At 37.5% G+C, this 23,990-nt stretch overlaps 3 protein-coding genes across 5 annotated transcripts; 2 read left to right on the top strand and 1 right to left on the bottom strand.

The window, feature by feature from the left end:
• Positions 1-211: 211 nt before the first annotated feature.
• Positions 212-5,395, top strand: LOC307003157 (aldo-keto reductase family 1 member B1). Its single transcript, XM_079621315.1, has 10 exons — positions 212-544; positions 1,105-1,275; positions 1,372-1,488; positions 2,870-2,947; positions 3,029-3,145; positions 3,878-3,990; positions 4,167-4,254; positions 4,377-4,460; positions 4,698-4,780; positions 5,191-5,395. Exons 1-10 carry the CDS (start codon positions 455-457, stop codon positions 5,222-5,224), a joined length of 975 nt encoding a protein of 324 aa, XP_079477441.1. The 5' UTR covers positions 212-454; the 3' UTR covers positions 5,225-5,395.
• On the bottom strand, positions 5,314-13,693 carry klhl36 (kelch-like family member 36). 3 transcript variants are annotated; one of them, XM_079621314.1, is made up of 6 exons: positions 13,446-13,693; positions 11,062-11,144; positions 9,271-10,344; positions 7,573-7,730; positions 6,912-6,961; positions 5,909-6,754 (listed from the first exon to the last, which is right to left on the bottom strand). In XM_079621314.1, exons 1-6 carry the CDS (start codon positions 13,507-13,509, stop codon positions 6,657-6,659), a joined length of 1,527 nt encoding a protein of 508 aa, XP_079477440.1. In that variant the 5' UTR covers positions 13,510-13,693; the 3' UTR covers positions 5,909-6,656. The 3 variants fall into 3 exon arrangements, with proteins under 3 accessions (XP_079477438.1, XP_079477439.1, XP_079477440.1); XM_079621312.1 differs by lacking the exon at positions 6,912-6,961 and having other exon boundaries at positions 5,314-6,754; XM_079621313.1 differs by lacking the exons at positions 6,912-6,961; positions 13,446-13,693 and adding an exon at positions 11,399-11,519 and having other exon boundaries at positions 5,314-6,754.
• On the top strand, positions 11,552-17,392 carry cotl1 (coactosin-like F-actin binding protein 1). Its single transcript, XM_079621316.1, has 5 exons — positions 11,552-11,977; positions 12,472-12,907; positions 13,218-13,300; positions 16,533-16,690; positions 16,893-17,392. Exons 2-5 carry the CDS (start codon positions 12,831-12,833, stop codon positions 17,001-17,003), a joined length of 429 nt encoding a protein of 142 aa, XP_079477442.1. The 5' UTR covers positions 11,552-11,977; positions 12,472-12,830; the 3' UTR covers positions 17,004-17,392.
• Positions 17,393-23,990: the final 6,598 nt, after the last annotated feature.

The raw sequence follows: 23,990 nt of genomic DNA on the forward strand, positions 1-23,990 counted from the left end.
ACCCATCACAGAAAACGTTTTGCATTTTTACATGTTCAAATAAACATCGTTTAGTATGTTTAATAATCCATTTCCCTCGTGGGGACTTCTGGTAATCCACAATGTTTTACTAAACTTGTGAGGACATTTGATCACATTGAACACCCCCCCCACACACACACACACACACACACACACAAGGAAGTAACACACAGGGTCACATGAGCTCTGAGGTCACCTTCACACAATTGTAGTAGAAAACATACCTACAGGAACAATAATGGTAAATTATCTGCGCTCACGCACATACACACTACTGACACACTCCTTGTCAAGTTCAATGATTAACTGCAAAGATAAAGAGAAGGCAGGTCTGCTTAAATTGAAAAGAGGAAGATATGAACTAGAAATATAGAGACAGGAAAAGGACAGGAAAAACAAGTCAGTCCACTTAGCTGCTATTCATTGCACTTACATGGAGGAGAGAGCTGAACAACCTAGGACGATTGAACTAAATGATGGCACACGCATGCCACTACTGGGACTTGGAACATGGAAACCAGAGGTAGCATTCCATTTCTATAATGGCCTCATACTAACTACATATATATAGGATAAATTCAGATCAATCTGGAAACTGTTTTACATTGAAATGACACTCAGAATTACCTGAATATGGGGTAGGGGACATTACAAGGGCTAAACTCACATTGGGAAGTTATATGGAAAACTACAAGAACTACAAGTTTTGTTGCACAAATGCTAGCAGTAATTTTTATGTTGGTTTCAATGATTATAATTATAAACAACAATAGGCTTTTCAATGTCAGGTTTCCATTGTGACAACATGCCCCACCACCCATATATGTGTGTGTAATATATGTGTTATTATTGTTATATATGTAATTATTAATTGCTTGTCTTTCCTTGTATCATTGAATTTTGTTAGATTTTTTCCCTTGTTTTAATTTTGTGATTTGTTTTTCTTAATACTTTACCAACATATGCATTACACTTTTTCAGGACCAAAGGACAGCCATCTTGTAATGTTTAACAGTGTAATAATGGCATAATCTTATGAAACAGAAACTAGCAATGTTTTAATTGTTCTAACATGGTAAACAGGCCACTGGAGCAGATATGTGTCAAAGGGCAGCTGAGGCAGCGATCGCTGCTGGATATCGGCATATAGATACAGCCTACTGCTACCGGAATGAGACAGAGGTGGGGAAGGCCATCCAGTCCAAGATACAGCAGGGCATCATCAGACGCCAAGACATGTTCATAGTCAGTAAAGTAGGTTTAAGTAATGTTGGTGATCTAAGATGAAATAGACACATTTAAAAGGAGCAAAAACATCATACATGCAATAATGATGCCTCTCTTTTCCAGCTGTGGTGTACTCACCATGCTTCTGAAGACATTCCAGTTTGCTTCAATAAATCTTTAAATGACCTTCAGCTAGACTACCTGGACCTTTACCTAATGCACTTTCCAGTAGGACTTAAGGTAATACAAGAATCAGTGACCTTACAATTCTTTGGACATTAAAGTCACAATTAAAAATATTTTGTATCAATGTATTTTATTCATATATACACTCCAAATCATTGAATTCAGGTGTTCCAATCACTTCCATGGCCACAGTTGTATAAAATCAATCACCTAAGCATGCAGACTGCTTCTACAAACTTTTGGGAAAGAATGGGTCGCTCTCAGAAGCTCAGTGAATTCAAGCATGGTACCGTGATAGGTTTTCACCTGTGTCCATTCGAGAAATTTCCTCACTATTAAATATTCCACGGTCAACTGTTAGTGGTATTATAACAAAGTGGAAGCAATTGGGAACAACAGCAACTCAGCCAAGAAGTGGTAGAAGTGGAGTCAATAGCTACAGACCTCCAAACTTTGTGTGGCCTTCAGATTAGCTAAAGAACAGTGCGTAGAGAGCTTCATGGAATAGGTTTCCAAGGCCAAGCAGCTTGGTGCACCAAGCCATCACCAAGTGCAATGCAAACGTCGGATGCAGTGGTGCAAAGCACGCCGCCACTGGACTCTTCACGCTTCTCTGTCTGGCAACCCAATGGACGAGTCTGGGTTTGGTGGTTGCCAGGAGAACGATACTTGCCTGACTGCATTGTGCCAAGTGTAAAGTTTGGTGGAGGGGGGATTATGGTGTGGGGTTGTTTTTCAGGTGTTGGGCTTGTCCACTTAGTTCCAGTGAAAGTAACTCTTAATGTTTCAGCATAGCAAGACATTTTTGGACATGCTTCCAACTTTTGGGGATGGCCCCTTCCTGTTCCAATATGACTGCGCACCAGTGCACAAAGCAAGGTCAATAAAGACATGGATGAGCGAGTTTGGTGTGGAGGAACTTGACTGACCTGCACAGAGTCCTGACCTCAACCCGATAAAACACCTTTGGGATGAATTAGAGCGGAGACTGTTAGCCAGGCCTTCTCGTCAAACATCAGTGCCTAACCTCACAAATGTGCTTCTAGAAAAATGGTCAAAAACTCCCAATAAACACATTCCTAAAAACCTTGTGGAAAGCCTTCCCAGAAGAGTTGAAGCTGTTATAACTGCAAAGGGTGGGCCAACTCCATATTAAATCCTACTGATTAAGAATGGGATGTAATCCCAAAACTTTTGACAATATAGTGTATAATAAGTGTCATTCATCCATTTTAAGTGTGATCTAAGTGCCCAAATAGATTTTTTTACCTCTCTACATGAATATCAAGATCAACATCAAATGTATTAGTAGCCTCCCAAACATGGTGTTCAGTTTCTTACAGTTCTAAAAAATGATGTAGATATGAACATATGAACTTTATTTATTGTATTCAAGTTAAAATATACTTATTGTTTGCTTTATAATGACTTACAGAAAATGGGCGATAAGCTTTTCCCAGAAAAGGATGGAAAGGTTCTCACAACGGACATAGACTATGTTGATGTCTGGAAGGTAATGCTAACCGCTAACACTCAGCATATACCGGTAATGTAAATACGTTGCTAATGATGAGTGTGCTGCTGTCTGTTTCAGGGAATGGAAGCTCTAAAAGCCACAGGAAAGGTGAAAAGTATTGGGGTGTCTAACTTCACAATCGAGCAATTAGAGAGATTGCTATATGTGGCCAAAATCCCACCTGCTGTTAATCAGGTGAATGTAGCCTACATCATATGATTGTCTACCAAGTGGTAGATCAAATGAGGTTTGGGTTTGCTGTTCACGCCATGTCATTACAATAATTAAGAGATCATAACACATAACTTTCTACTCTGAGTTGTTCATAGCCTGGTTTACACCAGACCCTTCTCAGTTGTAACTGAGAGTGGGTCTGGGGAAGGTTCATTCACAGCCCATTTCTAAAGGGGCGTCACCAACAGACGTCGCTCAAATGCCTCTGGGCGCAATTGGATAGACCTAAAACCAATCAGAGCGATCGTCGTCGTGTAAAGCCCACCTCAACGTTTGTGATAGGTGCCTCGATTTGGAAAAATTGGAAATGGGCTTGAATGGGCTCTTGGCCAGACGAACTTGCAGAGCTAATCTCAAATTTGCCAGAAGTTCGTCAGGGTTTTCCCAGGCTAAATTGTTCATGTCCTCGGACTCAAAATGAACGACAAAACGACAAAATTAATCTGCTGTGGTCATGTCAGCGATCACATGGTACAAGTCTGAGCTCTCAGAAAATTCTGAGTTTACAAGCTATAATTACAAGTTTGAAGAGGATGTGAACGCTTTTTACAAATAGGAATCTCAATTACAGTAACTCTGACATGGCCCACCTTTAAATAAGGAACTATGAGTCAATAAATAATATTAGCATGATAAATATTCAGTATAGATAATTGTTATTACCAACATTGTAAATAGCTGTTTGTTTTACAGGTGGAACTTCATCCTTACCTGGTTCAGTCTGATTTGATTGACTACTGTAAGTCCAAGAACATTGCTTTAACAGCATACAGTCCATTTGGTTCACCTGGGAGACCTTCAGAATAGTAAGTTTAAACTATGTAATTGTACAAAGACAATTAAAACACGGGTCAGATCTAAATCTTATCAGAGCAAATGAGAAGGGTGGGAATGACGAGTCCATTAAAAACATTTCTTAAAGGTTATAACCTAAACATCAGATGATATTTTATACCTCTTTCCCATTTCCTTACCTCTGCAGCCAAAGAGGAGATACGGATCCCAAGACATTACTGGAGGATTCTGTTGTCGGGGATATTGCCAAGAAGCACAGACGGACCCCTGGACAGGTCATACCTTTTCTACGATTACAAGTATCGTATTGTATTGTATTGTATTGTATTGTACCGTACCGTACCGTAATCCACTTTTCTCTTTTGGGGTTTTAATGTTGTATTTGATTGTCCTGCAGGTTCTATTGAGGTATCACGTTCAACAGAGCATTGCAGTGATCCCGCAGAGTATGAAACCCCACCACATTTTAGAGAACTCAAAGGTAAAATTCTGAATATTCCATTTATTCCAATATTACATATCATTTCTGCAAATGATGTCAGCTGTAACCGTAAGCTTTCATCTAAGAAAAATATTAAGTGAAAAAGAGTTGGCCTAATAAAACACTTCTTGTTACTTTACATTTTCCAGTCACATTTTGATAAAAATTAGGGTGTATTTTAAATACTGTAAAACTTAACAATTGTAACTACTATCCCTATTATGTGTCTGTGTGTAGATCTTTGATTTCACTCTGGATGAAGAGGATATGAATACTCTAAGGTCTCTGAATCGAGGCTGGAGGGCCTGCATCATTACACAGTAAGAGAATATGCTAGGCTATTCTATTTTTATTTTTTTTATTTTTTTTATAGTATGTAAAAACCATGAAATATGAAACTTCTTAAAGGTGCACAGTAGTTTTACATGTTTATAGTTTCAAAAATAAAAACTTTTATTTTGCATTTAAACAATTGGGAAATCAAGGAGGAGATGTTAAAAATTTATCTGATATTTTTTCCAATCAATTATTTTGGAAATGGAAGGTGAAATTAAATGCATTGCATTGTGGGATACAATGTCGCATGCAGTGACCGTAGTATACTGCATTTTGGCAAATAGCAGATAATGTGGGTATTTTGTTCATACGGAGAATTCACTGTATACTTATTAAATACTGTAAACAAACATGGCTAGCAAGCAGTTAACTGGATAGAGTTATTGCTCTTCAGATTGGAACCACATCCCTTCTACCCCTTCAAGTGAAATGCTGTTAGTCTTGGATGATTAAGAACCCACCTAGAGAAAAATGGCCAAGCACTTCTGGAAGTTGGCGTAAAGAAGATACTGTTTTTGATCGTTAGGTTCATGTATTCATGTGTGTATGGATAAACGACAACATTAAGGCACTGGAATAAAATATTTTTGAAAAACACTCACAGATGTCATTACTGTAACTTCATTGGTTTAAAATAAAGCATCAAGGAATACACCATTTAAAAGTTTGGGGTCTGTAAGATTTTTTAAACATATTTTTGAAAGAAGTATCTTATGTTCACCAAAGCTGCATTTATTTGATCTAAAATACTGTTAAAACAGTAATATTGTGATTATTACTATTTAAAATTAAAAAAATTCTATTTAAATGTAATTTATTCCTGTGATGGCAAAGGTAAATTTCAGCAGCCATTACTACAGAATTCAAGATACATTTTTTTTCAGCATTCTTTGATGAATAGACATTTCAAAAGACCAGCATTTATTTAAAACAAATATTTTGTATCAATTAAAGTTTATTTCTCTAGGTCCGAATTAAATTATTAATTATTATTATTACTTATAATAACTCACTGACCCCAAACTTTTGAATAATATTGTACTTAAAATCATAAAATAAAAAAATCACTAAAAAAACAAACAAAACAAAAAAACACGGGTGGAAACAGTCATGTAAAATGGTCACTTCAGGATGTTTTAATTGTAAATGAGAACTCCAAAAAAGCTTGTAACAAAAACTACAATATTAGTTTGTGCTTTTCAACTTCAATTCATAGTCTAACATATCACAGTATCTTCTGCTGACCTCTTTTTAAAAGGATCTGAGAGGCAGCCAATGGCATCAGGCTTATGTCAACCTACATTCAGAAAGTCAATACTCTCATAAAAGTGTTCTTCAGATCGCTTTTTTGAATCCAATAAGGTGCCCCAGACAATCACCTGTGTTGCTGTTGGCTGGAATTCTGTTTGTCTCTCTCTGTGTGTCCTGAGGTATGACCCTCAATACTATTGGTTTGCTGGGGTCTGACAAGGCACACACACGCCGAAGCTCCAGCAATGTGCTTCGGTAGATTTGGACCCAAGACCCACTGGCCCTTGTCTAGACAAAACACTTGAGTGCCCTGAGAAAAGTCCATGGCCTCCCAGGTGTACCCTCCCAGTACGTAGATCTTTCCATCCAAGACCGCCACCCCTGCCTCACTATTAGGGTACCTGAGAGGGGCTATCTTGGTCCATTGATCAGTCTGCGGGTCAAAGGCCTCCACTCCCAACACGTCAAAACGCTCCATGCTGTCCTCATGGTCATCACTGCCCCCGATGACATAGATTCTGTCCTCCAGAGATGCCATAGAGTGCCAGCCTCGCGCCAAGATCATGGCCTGTCGTTCTGTCCACGTGTCTGCAGTTTTAGGGTCATAACTTAGCATGTCACGTCTGTACGGGCCGATCTGGTAATCATGACCACCAGAGATGTAGACAATGTCCTTGAGAATAGTCCCCGCATGACCATATGTGAATCTATGAAAGATAGATTAAAAAAGGTTTTTAAAGAAAAGTTTTTTGTCCATTTGACCGTTTTTTAAAATTGAACATGAGACAGGATGAGATATGAACATCTTTTATGGTATTTTTTTGTTAATATTTTCACAAAAGTTTGTCAGCCCCAATAAATTACCTTTAGAATCAGCTTTTATTGCCAAGTACAACATGTACAAGGAATTTGTCCTGGTGCACAGGTGCATAAAAATAGTAAGAAAACAAGGAATAAAAATATTATTAATAAAAATAGACTATTTAAAAATTTAACTACACATCAGTGTAATCTGTGCAAAAGTAAAGAAGGTGCAGCATAGCAGACCGAGTGGTGTGTGATTAATGTAACGTGTATGAAACCGTGTTGATGAGGCCAGTTGCAGATGGAAAGAAAGTCCAACACATTAATTTGTGACAGTACCAAGTACACTACCATTCAGAAATTTGGTGTCGGTACGATTGAACTCTCTTATGCTTACCAAGTCTATTTATTTGATTTTCTATTTTAATATGTAATTTATTCCCGTGATGCAAAGCTGAATTTTCAGCATCATTACTCCAATCTTCACTGTCACATGATCCCTCAGAAATCATTCCAATATGCTGCTTTGTTGCTCAAGAAACATGTATTAAATGTATTAAATTTTTTTTATCAAAATTCTTTGATGAATAGAAAAGTTAAATAAAGTATTAATTTCCTTAAATAATCTTACTGACCCTAAACTTTTGAACAGCAGTGTACAATGTGGATTCAAAATACTGTACATATCCACATAAAAAATTATCAAAAACAAACAACCAACCTGGGCAATCCTGCAACATAGGCCCAGTAGTCCTCAACAGGATGGTACACTTCAACAGAAGACAAAGCACCGCTATCATTGCGTCCCCCAACGGCTATAAGACAGTCTCCCATGGTTCCCAGAAAGAAATCCACACGCCGCTGGTTCATAGGGGCACTCTGCAGATCAGCAAAACACTCGGATTAACATTCAAACTCAGGTACAATTCTATACTTGTCTCATGCTTGGAAACATGTTCGCTAATTTTGTATTATTTTTTATTAACACTTAAAGGAACCGCATGCAAGAAATGCATTTCAATTAATCATAAAATGGCCCTGATATGTCAGTAGACATTTAGAAATAAAGTGAAGTTGCAGCCCTCAACTGATGTTGATGTTGTCATGTTGTGTTTTGGCCTGATGCGCCACCCTACACCTATCTACCAATCACGAAGTCAGTAGTGTTTCGGCATCCGGGTTGCCAGCTCTGCTCTAGTCTTGCCATTGGAAGCTCCTTGTAGCAGCCTACGTTCCTGCTGGATCCTGCAACCTCGAGTCAGGGGGGAGGGGGTGATGTAAAATGATTGCAGTACCAGTTTTGGACACAATCTTACATACGGTTCCTTTAATTTGACATTTTAAATCTTCATCTATATTATTATATATATAAAATTAAAGGTCCTGTAATAACTGTGACTTCACTCTGAAGTCGGGGGCGGCATGAGGCAGGTCTACTCATTTCTCTCTTCTCTCTTCTTCCTGCAATTATACATCTTTTGAATATCATGCCATCACTTTTACTAATCCTGCCAAACTTCATCTTATTGTCATCTAGGCCTACCCCCCACCAGGTCAACTAGGCAACTTCCTGGAAGAGCTGGACGTGCTCAAGTCTAGTCAAGTCACATTTATTTATATAGCGCTTTTTACAATACAGATTGTTTCAAAGCAGCTTTACAGAGATAACAGGAAAATAATGCAACAAAGTTTGTTTCCAGAAGAAAATAGCGTCACAGTCCAGCTTAAGTAAGTTCAGTGATGTTTTATTTTTTCCATTTATATATATATATAGCCGCTCTGGAGAAAACCGTGATGCCATCGTCCAGCTCAGTTCAGTTCAGTTCAGTGTCAATGCAGGCAGATCAATATTATTGTTAAATATTAAATTAAATGTTAAATTTAGTGTCCTCTTCTCCGGGGGATGGCACGCCACTGGTAGTTCTTGGTGACTTCAACATCCACCTAGACAAACCTCAAGCAACTGATTTTCTAACTCTTCTAGCCTTGTTTGACTTCACAAGACAGCACACCCCTGCGACTCACAAAGCAGGCAAAAAGCTAGATCTCATCCTCACAAGTCCACTACATCTTTCTGACCACTTCACCAGTTCTCAGTCACTCTGCCTTCATGCTCACCACTGTATCCTCCTCTGGTCACCTTTCGCCGTAACCTCCGTTCTCTCTCCTACACACTTTTCCTCACTGGTCTCTGCATCCCTCCCTCCCACTAACCACATCTCACTCCTCAGCATTTCTTCTCCATTTATCCCATAAATGTACACATTTGACAGTAAATCATTGTTCTAGAGTTTGGATGGAGACAAAATTATGTAGTAATAAACACCTAAAAATAATAAATAGTGATTAGCAGCCATAATCTGGAGCCCTGTGGCTGAAACTTAAACATGGCTGACTTGTCAGGAGTGAAGCTTATTACCTTAACCCACACGTTGCTTCGGGGGTCATATCGATACAGCAAGTTGCTTGCAGAATCTCCCCCATTGTCCCGCGAGGAGCTCCCGCCTGCAGTGAAGATAAATCCCCCCAAAACTGCAACACAGTGGTGACTCCTCTGAGCTGGCAGCTGTGTCTCGACAACCCACTTTCCTGCTTCTTCATCCAGCCAGCACACCTCGGCACTCAACTCCTCTCCACGTTCAGACACCTCCCCTCCCACCAACAGCAGGCGCTCCACACCTCCTCGAAGGCCTGTGCGTGTTGTCTGGAGTACAGGTTGGGCACTCAGTCTCGTGTGGTAGCCCACTGCTTCCTCCACTAATGCCTCACAGCCTGCGTCCGGAGGCAGCAGGGAACGTACGGCTGGCAATATGCGCCCTATGAGGTCATCTGGCGGGATGAGAGCTAAGCGAATGTTGGAGAGAAGCTGCTGGGCGAACGCAAGACGTTCGGGTCTATGACTCAACCACTGCAAGGTGACCTGCAGAAGAGCTTGCTCATTCTCGTGCTGCACCTGCTCATCTGCGAGGTAAGCACACAGCTTGGGCAGCCGCACGTCTTGGAGGAACTCGGATGTGACGGAAAGCGTGGTGAAATGCTCCAGGATAAAGCGGTCTATGAAGGCATCCAGGCGGTCTAGACTATAAAGGAAGGCAAGCTCCTGAAGGTACAAGTAGTTGTCCTCACGTACCTCTTTCTCCAGATATTGGCAACAGAAATCGACAGCTCGCCACACCTGCAGCAAGTGAGCAGTTTCCAGGACGTAGTCAAAGTTTCCACCATCGAGTGGTAACTCTCCGCTGTACAGGAAGTCCACTACTGCTTTAACACCAATGTATGAGGCTCCCACCAGCTCTACCTCTGCCTCGTGTTCCTCTCGCATTCCCAGGGTGAACATCGCCTGGAAGTAGGGGCTGGACACCGCAAGCAAAGCCCGATGTGCAGGGATCCGCTGGTCATCGGCCACCAGAACGACATCACACAGCTGGCCATGCTGCCTTTGCTCATTTAACCCTTGAAGGAGGTAGTTAGCCTGGTCTGCCCATCGATACACCTGTTGTGCATCAGAGTTAGTTAGTGAATGATAGTTTCAAGACACTTATAACAGACTTTTTTAAAGTTTCGATAAGTATAAAATGTGCAGGTTTTCTTATCTCAATTCTTATCATCCCAGTGTTTTAAGACTTTATACTGACTGTGTGCATGAGGTTTGTTAGCTAGTCATGTGACATCAACATGGTGTATCATCGTGGCGCTCATAAGAAAGGCCACTCCTTGAAGTAGCCTATACAAAAGTTTTCTAGCAGACTGATATAACAGGAGTCTTCATTTCGTGTGAAAGGAGACGATTAACTTAACTTTAACTTACTATAAAAAAAAAAAAGTATTGCTTTTATTAAAAATGCAATCATTGAGAATCAATAATTGAGTAACAATAAATGTTTATTTCATATTATGAATTAGAATTATTATTTATAAGAACAAAATATGACAGGGTGGTGCATCAGTTATTTTATGATATTCTTTTTAATTAGCTTTATTATATTTTCTGTTTTAATTTTAGCTTCAGTTTTAATTTTGTTATGTACTTTCGTCATATTAATTGTTTTATGTTTCGATTTATTTTTATATCAGTTTTAGTCACGTTAGTACTTCAACTTAAACTTGTTTCAGTTAGTTTTGATTTAAGATTTTATATTTGTATTGCAGTTTTATTTCAATCATCGAAAATGATTTTAGCTAACCATAACAACACTACTGTTATGCATACCTTTGAATATTCACTTATTCTGTGAGGACGTGAAAGACGAGATTGCTTTCCAATGTCCATTGTGTCACCTGCCATAGGACTCTCTGCAAAATATCGTAAAAAATAAAATAAAATTATCGGGAGTAATTAAATGTAGCCATGTATAATATACAATTATATAACGCTCAAAACAGGAACAGACATAGTAAAAAAGACAAAGGCTGAATACAAAAGGAAGGGGCATTTACACATGCACAATAACTCGTGACTACGTTTCACTGATATTCAATTTAATTTTACATATTTTATCGATACATCTTGGACACAGCCGCACAGTCAAATGCAGATATTATTTTACCATTTTTCCATTCTTTGTCCGTATTAACTACTAGTTAAATACCCGTTCGTGACTATAAACAAGTTATTTTGACCGTGGCACTGTGAAGCTGAGTTCTCACTTCCGTGTTGACCTTTATTTCAAAATAAAAGTTTTATTTTTGTGCTCAATTTCGCACTGAAGAAATGTAGACTAGTGTCTAACTTACAGCTACTAACGTAACGTTAAGTTACTACTACTACTACTACTACTACTAACGTTACTACTACTACTAATAATAATAATAATAATAACAATACGGTAACGTTACATTGGCTCACTGATCATCTCCTCTAGCCTATATTGAAACGTTACAAAAAATAGTAGCCTATTGTAATGTTAAAATAATTGTGTTATTATTATATTGGTTTGACAAAACCAACATACTGAGCTAGTATTTAAGCTTATTGTTATAATGATTATATAATAATTTCGTAGACCAAATTTCTTAACTCAACAAGCTGACCACCAAACTTGACAAAGATAGCCTATATTTTTCTTACTGGTCTGACTTACGGTTTTTTAAAGCCGACGATCAAAACTCCCCAAAATCCCACATAAGTTAGACAATACAATTTTTAAATGAGTCACAACAACCCTTCAAATTTAAACTGTCAAAAATTCAAATGTAAACTCACAGAAACCTAGCCTATTTAAGCTTAAATTCTATCTATCTATCTATCTATCTATCTATCTATCTATCTATCTATCTATCTATCTATCTATCTATCTATCTATCTATCTATCTATCTGTCTATCTGTCTATCTGTCTGTCTGTCTGTCTGTCTGTCTGTCTGTCTGTCTGTCTGTCTGTCTGTCTATCTATCTATCTATTAGTCTATCATTAGTTTATTCTATTCTGAATGAGAATTTCAAGGGAAGGTATTTGCTTCTTGTAACCATGCAAATGATTTCAATAATTGTAAACTTTTATTTTTATATTAATATTTTATGTTATTTTTTTATTTAGTTTTTTTGGGGGGTCAAATTTAACATTTATTGCTGCAATTCCCCTATGGTAATTCTCGTTGTAATCCAAACATTACCGAAAAGAGCAACGTCGATGAACCCAGGTCCACAAGATGGCAGAGTAACTCAGACCAAATGTTATGACAGAACAGAACTGGGTGGATTTCATGTAGCTCAATACCCATGTTGACCATTAGGAGGTGAAAAGCTCTCCGATTCACTGGAACAGCAACCTGACAGACAAATATCACTAACGCCCATTAAGAGGCAATAGGAAATGAATCGAGTCGTGAAATTAGTAGCCTCTCCATCCCACTGAGAGAAGAGACCTCCCTGCCACACCAGCAGCAACCTCTGCCGCACTTTGGGAATTTATCTGCGATTCCTCTCATTCCCCCGGCTTTGTTCTGCATTTAGTTACATTATCTTCCTTTGCATCGTCGAAATGGCAACGCGAATTGACAAAGAGGCTTGCAGAGAAGCATACAATCTGGTGCGAGACGACGGCTCAGATATATGCTGGTGAGTGAAGCCTTGATTTACTGTTCATCCAGATATGTGATGTTTAGCGCGTGCTGGCGAAACCCGTTACATTGTTTCAACAATTTGAATGATCCGTTTAACGCTGTTTTTAATTGATTTAATGGCATGAATGTACGTGGTGCAACATGTAGGGATGGGTCTTTTAACCCAGGGGCAGTGTCTCAGAATCTAGTCTGCACCCTAAACTAGGCAGCATTTCCCCCAAAAATGTCTAGGTAGGCTGCTTGCTAAATTTTGAGACGCATCCTTTGTTTTGGCAACAGTTAAAATATACATTTTCTGTTTAAAGGGCATCTTTTAAGTATGACGGATCTACTATTGTACCAGGTGGTCACGGGTCCGACTACGAAGAATTCAAGAGTCAGTGTACAGGTGAGTTAATTTTCTTATTTACCTGCTTTATGTTGGGAGTACTTTAGGGTATTTTTGAAAGCAGTTGTAATTAATGACTAAATCAGTTGTTAAAGAGATAGCTCACCCCCAAAAATGAAAGTTTAATTAAATATAATTTACTCACCACATGTTGTTCCAAACCTATATGACTTCCTTTCTTTCTTGTTAGGGACTGACTCAGTCACCATTCACTTACAATCAAAAAAGATGCAATGAAAGTGAATGGTGAATGAGTATTAAAGGCTCTAACCTTCCCTTCTGAGTTTCACAGAAGAAGACAAAAACTTACAGGTTTGGAAAAAAAAAACATGACTAAGTAAATTATCTGATGACAAAGGTTTCATTTTGGGGTGCACTGTCACTTTAAGTTCTACATATCACATGTTAGGAAGTAATTTATATTCCAAGGTAGACCATACCAAATATGGCTTTGTACTTGTCCTAGATGACATGGCAAGAGCTACTGGTGAGATGTTTAAAGAGAGGTTTTTACTAAATACAAACACATTTGTATTAGTAATCGATTAATCAACAGAACTCATTAGATTCAACTTGATACCTAATTTAATGTGGTTTTGAGGATCTAACGAGCTGCAGTGAATTAGTATGCTATACTGCAGTGCATAAAGTATTTTTTATAACTGTAAATAACTGTCTAGCTCCACAGAGAGAATGAAATGATGTAATTTCTCGCCTCTCATTCTGTCATCCTTCATGAACAGAGATTTGGGTGTGGTGCTCAGTTCAGTCTCCATGAGTGGATTGTGTAGCCACTAGCAGATGTAAACTTCTACAAGTGTTGCAATACCTTGGCTTTTGCCATTGTGCTCTGACAGATGATCTAGTTATGTATTCCTTTATGGAGCAGTATCATGTTACAATAAGATATTTTGCTGGAGAATACTTAGTGACAACTTTAGTCATAAAGTTTACTTATGTTTTAAATCCAAACAGAAAGTGATTTGTGCTGTGACTGCTGCCCATAAACTCTTATCCAGCAATACTTTTTTTTGTAGGTTCTTGAGTAGTTGGATAATCTTTTATGTAAATGAGCATTGCAATCCCCTCTAAAAAGCTGTAGACAGGACAATATAAAAAGATTACTGCTTTATTAAGAGGTGTCATAGTGTATGTCAGTAGCATAATGAGTTATTCTAACTTTATTATGTGTTTTTATGTGATGGTGAATCTCTGAATCTCTATCATTGCTTACATTTGTGTTCTACTTAATTTTTTTTGTTAAACTTAGATTTTTACTGTAGTCCATAAACTCAAAATGGGTTTGTGGGTCAAAGTGGCTAAAAATTATAGAGCGGGTCACATTAATAAAATAATACATTTGGCAAGTTTTAGGTGATGTCTAAGAAGTTTAGTATTTTTTATATTTATTTTTGCTGCATCATCATAGCCTGGCAACCTGGAAGTATAGAGTACACATGTAGTAGTCAGCACAAATACACTGACTTTCTGGAAGTGAGCTCTTCAGAAATGTCCTGCATACTCACAAGAGGAAGTAAAAGTGCATGGAATCATTGCCACATTTCGAAAACGCCAGTGTATAGCGGTGTCTTCACACAATCGTAAAATAATTATTTTTTTTGGATTACTAGAGTCCATGCTGTTAGCATGTTGACTCATGAGCACTGCTCACTTCCTAAATGTGGTTTGTTTAAGGTTTCAGTTCTATTGAAATACAGCAGAGGTCTCTATAATGTGACTTAGATTCACCATCCACTTTGCTCTTGAAACTTTAACAGTCAATGTGCCAAATACAACTGACAGTATTACCCATGGTTCCCTGACTTAGCTTCTTAAACCTTAAGCCTAGTTAATCAACAACAGAAAACCAGATATTATCAGTCTCAAGTAGTACCAAGGGAATTCACGTGGCATTGGTTTTCCAGGAAAGTCTGTCTATCTGTCTGACTTTTAATTAAGTTATATGTACTGTATATATGTGTGTGTGTGTATATACATCAGAATGTGTGTACATTTATTGCTATGGATAAGCAGAAGTTTCAGCAGAACTATATTCACAGATACATGCTAGAGAACAAAGTGCAAAGGTGTGTATCATTAATATGTGAATGAATGGTTTAGTAAGTGCTTTCTTCCGCATAATGCTATCTCTGATACTGTCAGTGTCTAAACAGAGGCACGCCAGAGTCAGGAGCAATTGATGTTATCTTTGAATCTTGTCCTAGTGCCACTGCAATGCAGTTGTAGCACATTTGGGAGGAAGTGGGCAGCTGTTAAGCTGTGAGAGACTGGGAGTGTTACCGTTGAATTATTTCACCCTTATCAAAGTCGGTAAACTAGATCACCTCCTTTCCTCACCCACTTACTCTGTTCCTTGTTTTTCATGTCATGTGATGTCATAGAGCTTAAATTTCCCAGCCTCGTCCACCGCTCGCACGTGATGCTCTCGCATTACATTTTATGTTGTGACTTCTTTCTCTAGAAAAGAAAACAATGCAATAGTGTAGATTCAAAACACTTGCTACAATGGGGACAGTGTTTGTTCGAATCTAAGCTCTTCCTTGTTATTTAACAACAGACAAAGTTCAGCTAAACTAGAGAGACATTAAAGAAGCACATTTAATGTTAATATTAAAGTCAACATGAAATCAAACTCGATCCTATTTACTTACCTACTCACATTCCTGGTTTTATTGTGCACAATTCATTGACGCATGCAAAAATACAGACCCAAGGCATAGAGATATTTGACACATTGACAAACTAAGTGGCAAAGTGGATTTCAGTGTACTATAGGTTTATTTTTTACATTTCTTTTCTTTTATTATCTACATAAATATATATATTTTTAATTAATATATATATATTTTATATATATTATTATTCTGTTGTAATTGTTCTTTATTGCTGGGCTTTTCAATTGGGAGAATAATCGTGTGGAATTTTAATTTGTGACCTATTTCAAAAAAGAATATTGACGTCTAAAACCACTTTTTGTAATATATATTCAATATTGTTCTCGTCTGCCAGAGTAAGGTCTGATTTATCTTAATTTAGAGGCTTTTTTCAACCAATTTTGACATGTATGTGACAAATTTAATTAATGATGTATTTAATTTGATTAATATTTTTAATCAATTTGACAGTCCTAAAAGAAACAAACAATATTTCAAGAAAATGGCACGGCATCTTCCTTGTTAAGGTTCCTCCTTGCTTTCTCTCTGACTCTCAGATGACGCCCGTCTCTTTGGTTTCGTGAGGATCACGACGGGCGACGCCATGAGCAAGCGTGTCAAGTTCACCCTCATCACCTGGATTGGCGAGAACATCAGCGGACTGCAAAGAGCTAAGATTAGCACCGACAAGACGCTGGTCAAAGACATCGTGCAGGTGGGGTTTTTTCATTCTCTCTTACGCCATCCCTCATGCCATATGCAAATTTTCCGACTCACATTTACACACTTTGACACACCCAGACGCGCAGATAACGATGTTAATTTTCACTGTAAACAAATCGGTGCGCTCATGCAAACAGTCTCACATCATGTCCCTCCATTGCTTATAGTGTGTTTGCTGTCCTTTTTCCATGCAGAACTTTGCCAAGGAGTTTATGATCAGCGATCCCCGGGAGCTGGAGGAAGACTACCTCCGCACTGAGCTGAAGAAGGCCGGCGGGGCCAACTACGACGCCCAGGCCGAATAGAACTTGGGGACGGGTTTCCATAGGGTTGATTGAGAAGGAAGGGGAAAACTTCATCTTGTACACATGCACACACAGACAAACAAACATACACACACAGACAAACGCAAATATACATACCTCACCCCTATTGCCAGTCTGGGCATGGTTGATTTATCTACTGTATTGTGCATCATCTCAATGTCATCTCTGCTAGTGCTATGAGGGTTATCTTTTTTTTTTTTTTTTCAGGGGCATTTTTGTAACACTGTAATCAGAGTTTCTGAGGATGCTCCCTTGGCTCAGAGTTGTCATCACTGTGATACGCTTCCATAATCAATGGAGGGCATACGAGTCCAGCATTGTTTTATTTAAGGGGTTTATTATGAATCTTCATCTCCCTGCTGACTCCTCTAAAACAGACCACTGTGTTTACTGTCTCAATCTCCCATGGAGAGGAAGACATCATGGAATGTGTGCATTTGTGTATGTGTGTGTTTGCAGACACTGCACTGTGACTGGCTAACTTGCATGCAGGGGGTGGAGTCTTAAAGGATCCTGTAGCTGTGATTGGCTGTTTCTCTCCACCCAACTGCGGAGCAGCCATTTCTCTAGTGTAGCCTTCATTTTGGATTACATTAAAATACCCAAAAATGTCTTTTTTTTTTCCTTTTTTTTTTTTTTTTAAAAAGTAGGTTTTATTTACATTTAAAAAATACAATCTGTGCTTCTTCCTTTACAATAAAAATGTCTCCCGAGCCAAGACAAGAAATACGATGGTCACAAAAGCAATCATGTCAGAATAAAATTGTTTTTTTCAAGACTTGTCCTTGTGTTATATTTTGCTTTGTTTGCGATTCTCTTTGACGTTATTGCGCTGTGGGTTGGCCTCTGCCCCGCTTGGGTAATGCAAGCCGCTTGGCACGGCACTGCTCCTCTGCACGAATCCTAACAATCCCAGGGGGCATATGGGGGAGTCCCAGGGGTTGTCATGGCCACCGCTGCGGTCAAGCTGCTCTGCTCCAAAGCCTGTCAATAATGGTCTCTCCTCTCCCCCCAAAACATGTCCCACCCCCCTTTCCCCCTCAGTTGTAACCTCTTTTCTTCTTCCCCCTCCTCCTTCTTACTCTCCCTGCCTTGCGTTTAGTCCAACAGATGTGATCCCAACTGCATAATTGCTTAATCCATAATCTATAAGCTTCTTCCAGGCTGCTTTTATGACGCTGAGTTTTGGTAGCACAGAAAGACGTGAGGCAGGAATGTAGATGCTGAAATTGGGGCCTGTGGAAGATCTGCGTGTTCGTGTTTTGTTAATAGTTGGTTAAATTGGGTCAGTAGACCTAAGTATTGCTAAGCCCAAGTTTGGCATGTACTGGTTGTGCTAGACATGAACGATAGGAGAGATGTGCATTTACTTTTTTAAATGCATCAAAAAAAAAAAAAAAAAAAAAAACCCAGAACGTTATTAAATGCTTTGGTATTGTTTATAATGTATATTTAATTGCACATGCTCATTTAAAAAAAAATTTCGGTCACACTTTAGTTTAGGGTCCAATTCTCACTTTTAACTAACTATATTAACTAACACTTTTGCCTCAATAAACGCCTCATTTCTGCTTATTAATAGTTATGGTAGTTAAGTTTAGGTATAGGATTGAGGGATGTAGAATATAGTCATGCAGAATAAGGCATTATTTAGTATGTGCTTTATAAATAAACAGCAAATGTCCTAATATGCATGCGAATAAGCAACTAATTAATAGTGAGAATTGGACCCTAAACTAAAGTGTTACTATTTTCTTTATTTTATTACTATTTGATTAAAGAATTTAATTATTTTATTCAGCAAGGATGCATTAAGGTGACAGACAAGACATGTATAATGTTAGAAAAGATTTATATTTCAAATTTGGTGAAGTCATAGTTCTAACAAAAATATTTAGAATTTTCGCTTTTAACACTTTAAACATTTAGGCCTGGTTTTACATACAGGGTTTAGATTAAAGGCCTTAGTTCAATTAGGACATTTAAGTAGCTTTTATAAATGTGCCTTAGAAAAAAAAATATTACCGGTGTACATCTTGAGACAAAACAATGTCACTGACGTATTTTAAGATATGTTAGAGTAAGTTTCTTTCAGTTAAAACAACTCAAACATGCTTGTCTGTAAAACCGGCCATTAGGCTTGGTTTCACAAACAGGGTTTAGACTAAACCAGGATTAGGCCTTGGTTCAATTAGGATATTTAAGTAGCTTTTATAAACATGACTTGGGGGAGAAAAAAACATTACTGGTGACCGTGTGCATCTTGAGATAAAACAACGGCACTGTCATATTTTTAGATATGTCAGAGCAAGTTTCTTTCAGTTTTAAAAAAGCTCAAACATGCATTTTAGTCTGGAACTAGGTTTAAGACTTGTCAGTGAAACCAGGTTTGTTTTTAGTTTTTTGTATTTATTTAATTTTGACAAAATAGTATTGAATTTGAATATAATGTTCAAATAAGTGGTTGTGGATATAGTTGTGGATGGGCTTTTTTTTCTTTCTTTTTTTTTAACTTGGGACAAGAGACCACCTTGCAACTGCTTTGCAACATACTAAAAAACTGCACCTAGATGAACTGTGTGTTTGTAACAGATCTTCGCTCGAATAGCTTGAGTACTGAAGCAGGTGTTGCTGAGTGACTTTGGGGACGACTTTAATGAGATAAATTAGATGTGAATGTTAATTAGTCTCTCCTGACACTGGGAACCAGGGATTGTATTGATCTTGTCAACACAAATTTCATGTTTAAGCCACACAAGCACTCAGTCAGTCAGACTGGCTAGTCCTTATCTTTATCTCCCTGCCTGTTTGTGGGGCTTTGAGTTGCTTACGTGTTCTGACAACTCCAGCGTTGCTTGCTTGCGTTTGTGCAGCTCGCTGTAATACAGAATGTGTGTTTGAGAGAAAGAATGTGTGCGTGTGTGTAGACATGTTTCTGAAGATTCTTTGGCATCTTGTTCACAAGGAAGTCAGTGCCAGCTATTCTGCTCGGATCCTTCCTGCATTCCAGAGGCCTCCCAGTTTAAGCGTATTTCATACCCCACACACATTCATGTGATGATTGTTTTTGGATAATTATTACAAAAGAGAAATGTACACTATTGTTAAAAAGTCAAGGGTCGATAACATGTTTTTAATGTTTTTGAAAGAAGTCTCTTATGATCACCAAAGCTGCATTTATGTAAACAAAAATACCGTAAATGTCCATATATGATTACAATTTAAAATAACTGTTAAAAATATATTAGAATACATTTTAAAATGTAATTTATTCATGTGACCTTCAGTGTCACATGATCCTTCAGAAATCTTTATAATACACTATTTGTTGCAAGAACATACTTTATTCAGTTGTGCTTTGAATAGAAAGTTAAAAAAAAACAGCATTTTGTTTTTACAATATGAAAGTCTTTACTGTCACTTTTGATCAACTTAATGCATCTTTGCTCAAAAAAAGTATCAAGCATTAATTTATTTTAAAATATGACACCAAATCAGTCATTCATGTACATTACATAATAAATTGTTTAGCGGCTTCAAATCTATTTTGATTGGCAATTACTGTATCAAGTAAGCAAGTAGGAGGAGTCTGATGAGAACAAACACAGTGTTCTGTTAACCTTTCATTAACATGAAGAACCCAAATGGAGAGCAAGGTTCACACAAAGTTCTGCTGTTTTGCCTTATTGCTTGCTTTCTGATGCTTCAGAGGTGTTGGCAAAGGGAAATTTGTTACATTTGTTTAAATACAAACACCTTTATTTACATTTCATGGTACTAAAGGTACAGGAAATCTAGTGCAATGAAATGAAGATGGTTTGAGAGCATGGTTTACAGGAATTGCTAGTTAGTTCGGTTGAGTCTAGCATTGGGGGAAGAGGAAGATGGGATTTTACTGGGGCGAGAAAGGGGCGCCCATTGAGTGAGTGAATGGGTCACTTCGCAATGTTCCTGTGAACCATTCAGGCTCTGGCACAGTGCTGCCATTGTCATGAGCTAACAAAATGGGCTCCAAACCTGGCTCAGTGGTCCAATTGTTACTAACCTGCTGGCCAATAGTAGGGTCGCCATCACCAACACTGACTGTACCCAACAATCCAACTTGCAATGTTCTCATATGCTCTTGACCACAAATGTTGAAAGTCCTGGAGATATTTGAAAACAGCTATATTTTTACGTTTATAAAATAATACACTCTTCTTTAGAACAAGAGCATCCCATCATTCGCTGATTATATGTTCAGTTGCGGGTTGGATTCAGCCCCCTCTTGAATGTGCTATAGAGCTTTATGAAGGTTTGTTTTTATAGAGATGCAAATTGGTAGTCTGGAAAACACCTTAAGTTCAGGATAGAAAGAAATTCACCTGCAAAATAAAAAAAAAATCTTTATTTTAGTGGAGATTTGTACTTGGCCTGCCAGTTTAACTGAATTCACCACAAAACGAATGTATTTTATTTGTAGTGTCAGAAAACCAAAAAAATAAAATGTATAAACTGTTAAAAAATTTGGGCTCAGTAAGATGTTTTGATATTTCTGAAAGAAAAGGCCCGTTCACACCAAAGACAATAACTTTAAAGATAAAGATATAGGCCTAGTTCTAAAAATCGTTCTCAATATTAAAGAATATTATCTTTATAGTTATCGTTCTTGGTGTGAAGCTTCATGCTCACCAAAGATGCATTTATTTGATCAAAAATACAGTATATAACTGTTTTTAATGTATTTCAAAATACATTAAAATATTATTTATTTTGGTGCTCAGGAAACATATCTTATTTTCATCAATGTTGAAAAGTTTTTGTGGAACCCATTAGTTATTTATTTTTCAGTATTCTTTGATGAATACAAAGTTCAAAAGAATTGCATTTATTTGAAATATATATTGTTTAGCAACAATGTAAAAGTCTTTACTGTCCCTTCAGATCAAATGAATGTTGCCTTCTAAATAAAAGTCTTATTTCCTTTCAAATTTTTTTTTTTTTTTACTGAGCCCAAATTTTTGAATGGTAATGATCAGTGAAGGTAACATGCAAATGAGAATGCAGCTTCATAAATACAACTAATATAAACAGTAACCAGGATACAGGAAGTACCAGAAATCCTGTCTGAATCTGGCTCAATTTAAATATTCCAAAACAAATCTATCAATCTCCCCATACTGTTAGCCAACTAGAAATGTCCATTTAATTTGGTCTATAGCTCTTTAGTATATGGGTCAATGAACTGGATAACAAAATGATTCATTTATTGATTGGGCCCACTTCTTGCAAGCCAATGCAGGGATACACACAATGCGATGAAAGGTCAAGCGCAAATATTAAAAGAAAAGGTCAGCTTTTATAATCTCAAACAAATTCAGCTGTTTAATTATGATCTAATTAAAATATCTCAAGTACAGTCCCTTACAATAAAATATACAATTTGACCTCACCTTTCATGAAGAGTTTATTTATATTTTAAGATGGTGCATCGTATAATTCTGTATGTACTGGAAAATAAATGTCGTATAGTAGCTATACTAAAATGGAAACCAAAATGAGTGTGTTAAGAGTTAAGGGATAATAAAGACAATTTGTTTTAAACAGAGCCCTTGATACTCTTAGCCAGATATACCAGTGCATGGCATCAGTCACGCGTGAAAGCACTCATGGCATTGTTTAATGTGCATGAGATGATATGCAAATGAGGGCAGGATAGATAGAAAAATAGACAATAGCAAGAAAGAAGCAAAGACTTTTGAGAGAATTGTTAGTTCCTTATTAAACAATGTGTCGTATTGATAACAGTAATGTGGTTAAGCATAAACACAAATGAGCACCACAGAGAAAGAACAGTGTTTGCATGCATGAGCGTGGGTGCTAAAGTTTTCACCATTTCCTGTATACTGAGTGTGCTAGACTTTTACCATATAGGGCTGTAGAACGACAGTGGCAGATAAAGGAAAGAGAAAGAAGAACCAGTCGAAAAGAAAGAGAGAAACCTCATGCCTCAACTCGCAGATTGGAGGTGCCACAGACAGTGACTACGGTTAGCCTATACCGCCACTGTTTAAGAAGCATCTGTGCTGTGCCTGGTAGAATACAAAAGAGCTATAAAATGCAAATGCAAATAGTTAAAAAATTGCTATTGTTTACATTATGATTATACATTTAAAATGATTATAGAATTAAATATTAATAGTAATAAAAGTACATAAACATGCAATATTATAATAAGCAAATGTGTGGTTATATTATGATAAAGATTAGGCTATTGAGAGTTTATCAGCTTAAAAATAAATAAATCAATATCAAGAGATAATTTTTTTATAATAATGGGAAATTAATAAATTAAGACATTCCCACATTAAAGCAATACTCATTTTAAAGAAGGGTGGTGTGATTGCTATAGGCAATCTAGGAAAGAAAACCAAATAATACAAACAGCTGCAGCATATACAAATATTGCAGTCCATAAATAACTTAGTACATCAGCGGCACAGTTGTTACGCTTCATGAAATAAAGTAGTTTACTTTTTTCCGTATTCTGTCACATTTGATTGTATGTGGGTGATGAAGCCTATCAGACCAACAATATATTTACATTGTTTAAAGGGTGTAGGTTTAGGGTAGGGTTATGTATGGATGTTAAAAAAGTCTCAAACCACATGAATACGATGCTGCTACAATCTGACAGGTATTAGGTAGCATTTTCCACAATCGATTTGTGCTGTCTGTTTTAATGGGAGGTATAGAAAAATCTGAGCGGGTAGTATAATTGTCAGAACATGGGCACAGAACTTTCACAGGAACATCAAAAGTGAAAAAGGCCGGGCCTATGCATGCACATGCTGTGAGCAGGTTGATCTGCACTCTACAGCACAATAGCGGCATTGTTGAGGTTTACACCTGCTCATTAGAGACTGCACTGTACTCAGTGACAATGTACAATTAGGTTGTAAAAACCTGTTGTTTACATGTTCTATG

The sequence above is a fragment of the Phoxinus phoxinus genome (genome assembly GCF_949152265.1).
Source record: "Phoxinus phoxinus genome assembly, chromosome: 8".
Taxonomy (NCBI): Eukaryota; Metazoa; Chordata; class Actinopteri; order Cypriniformes; family Leuciscidae; genus Phoxinus; species Phoxinus phoxinus.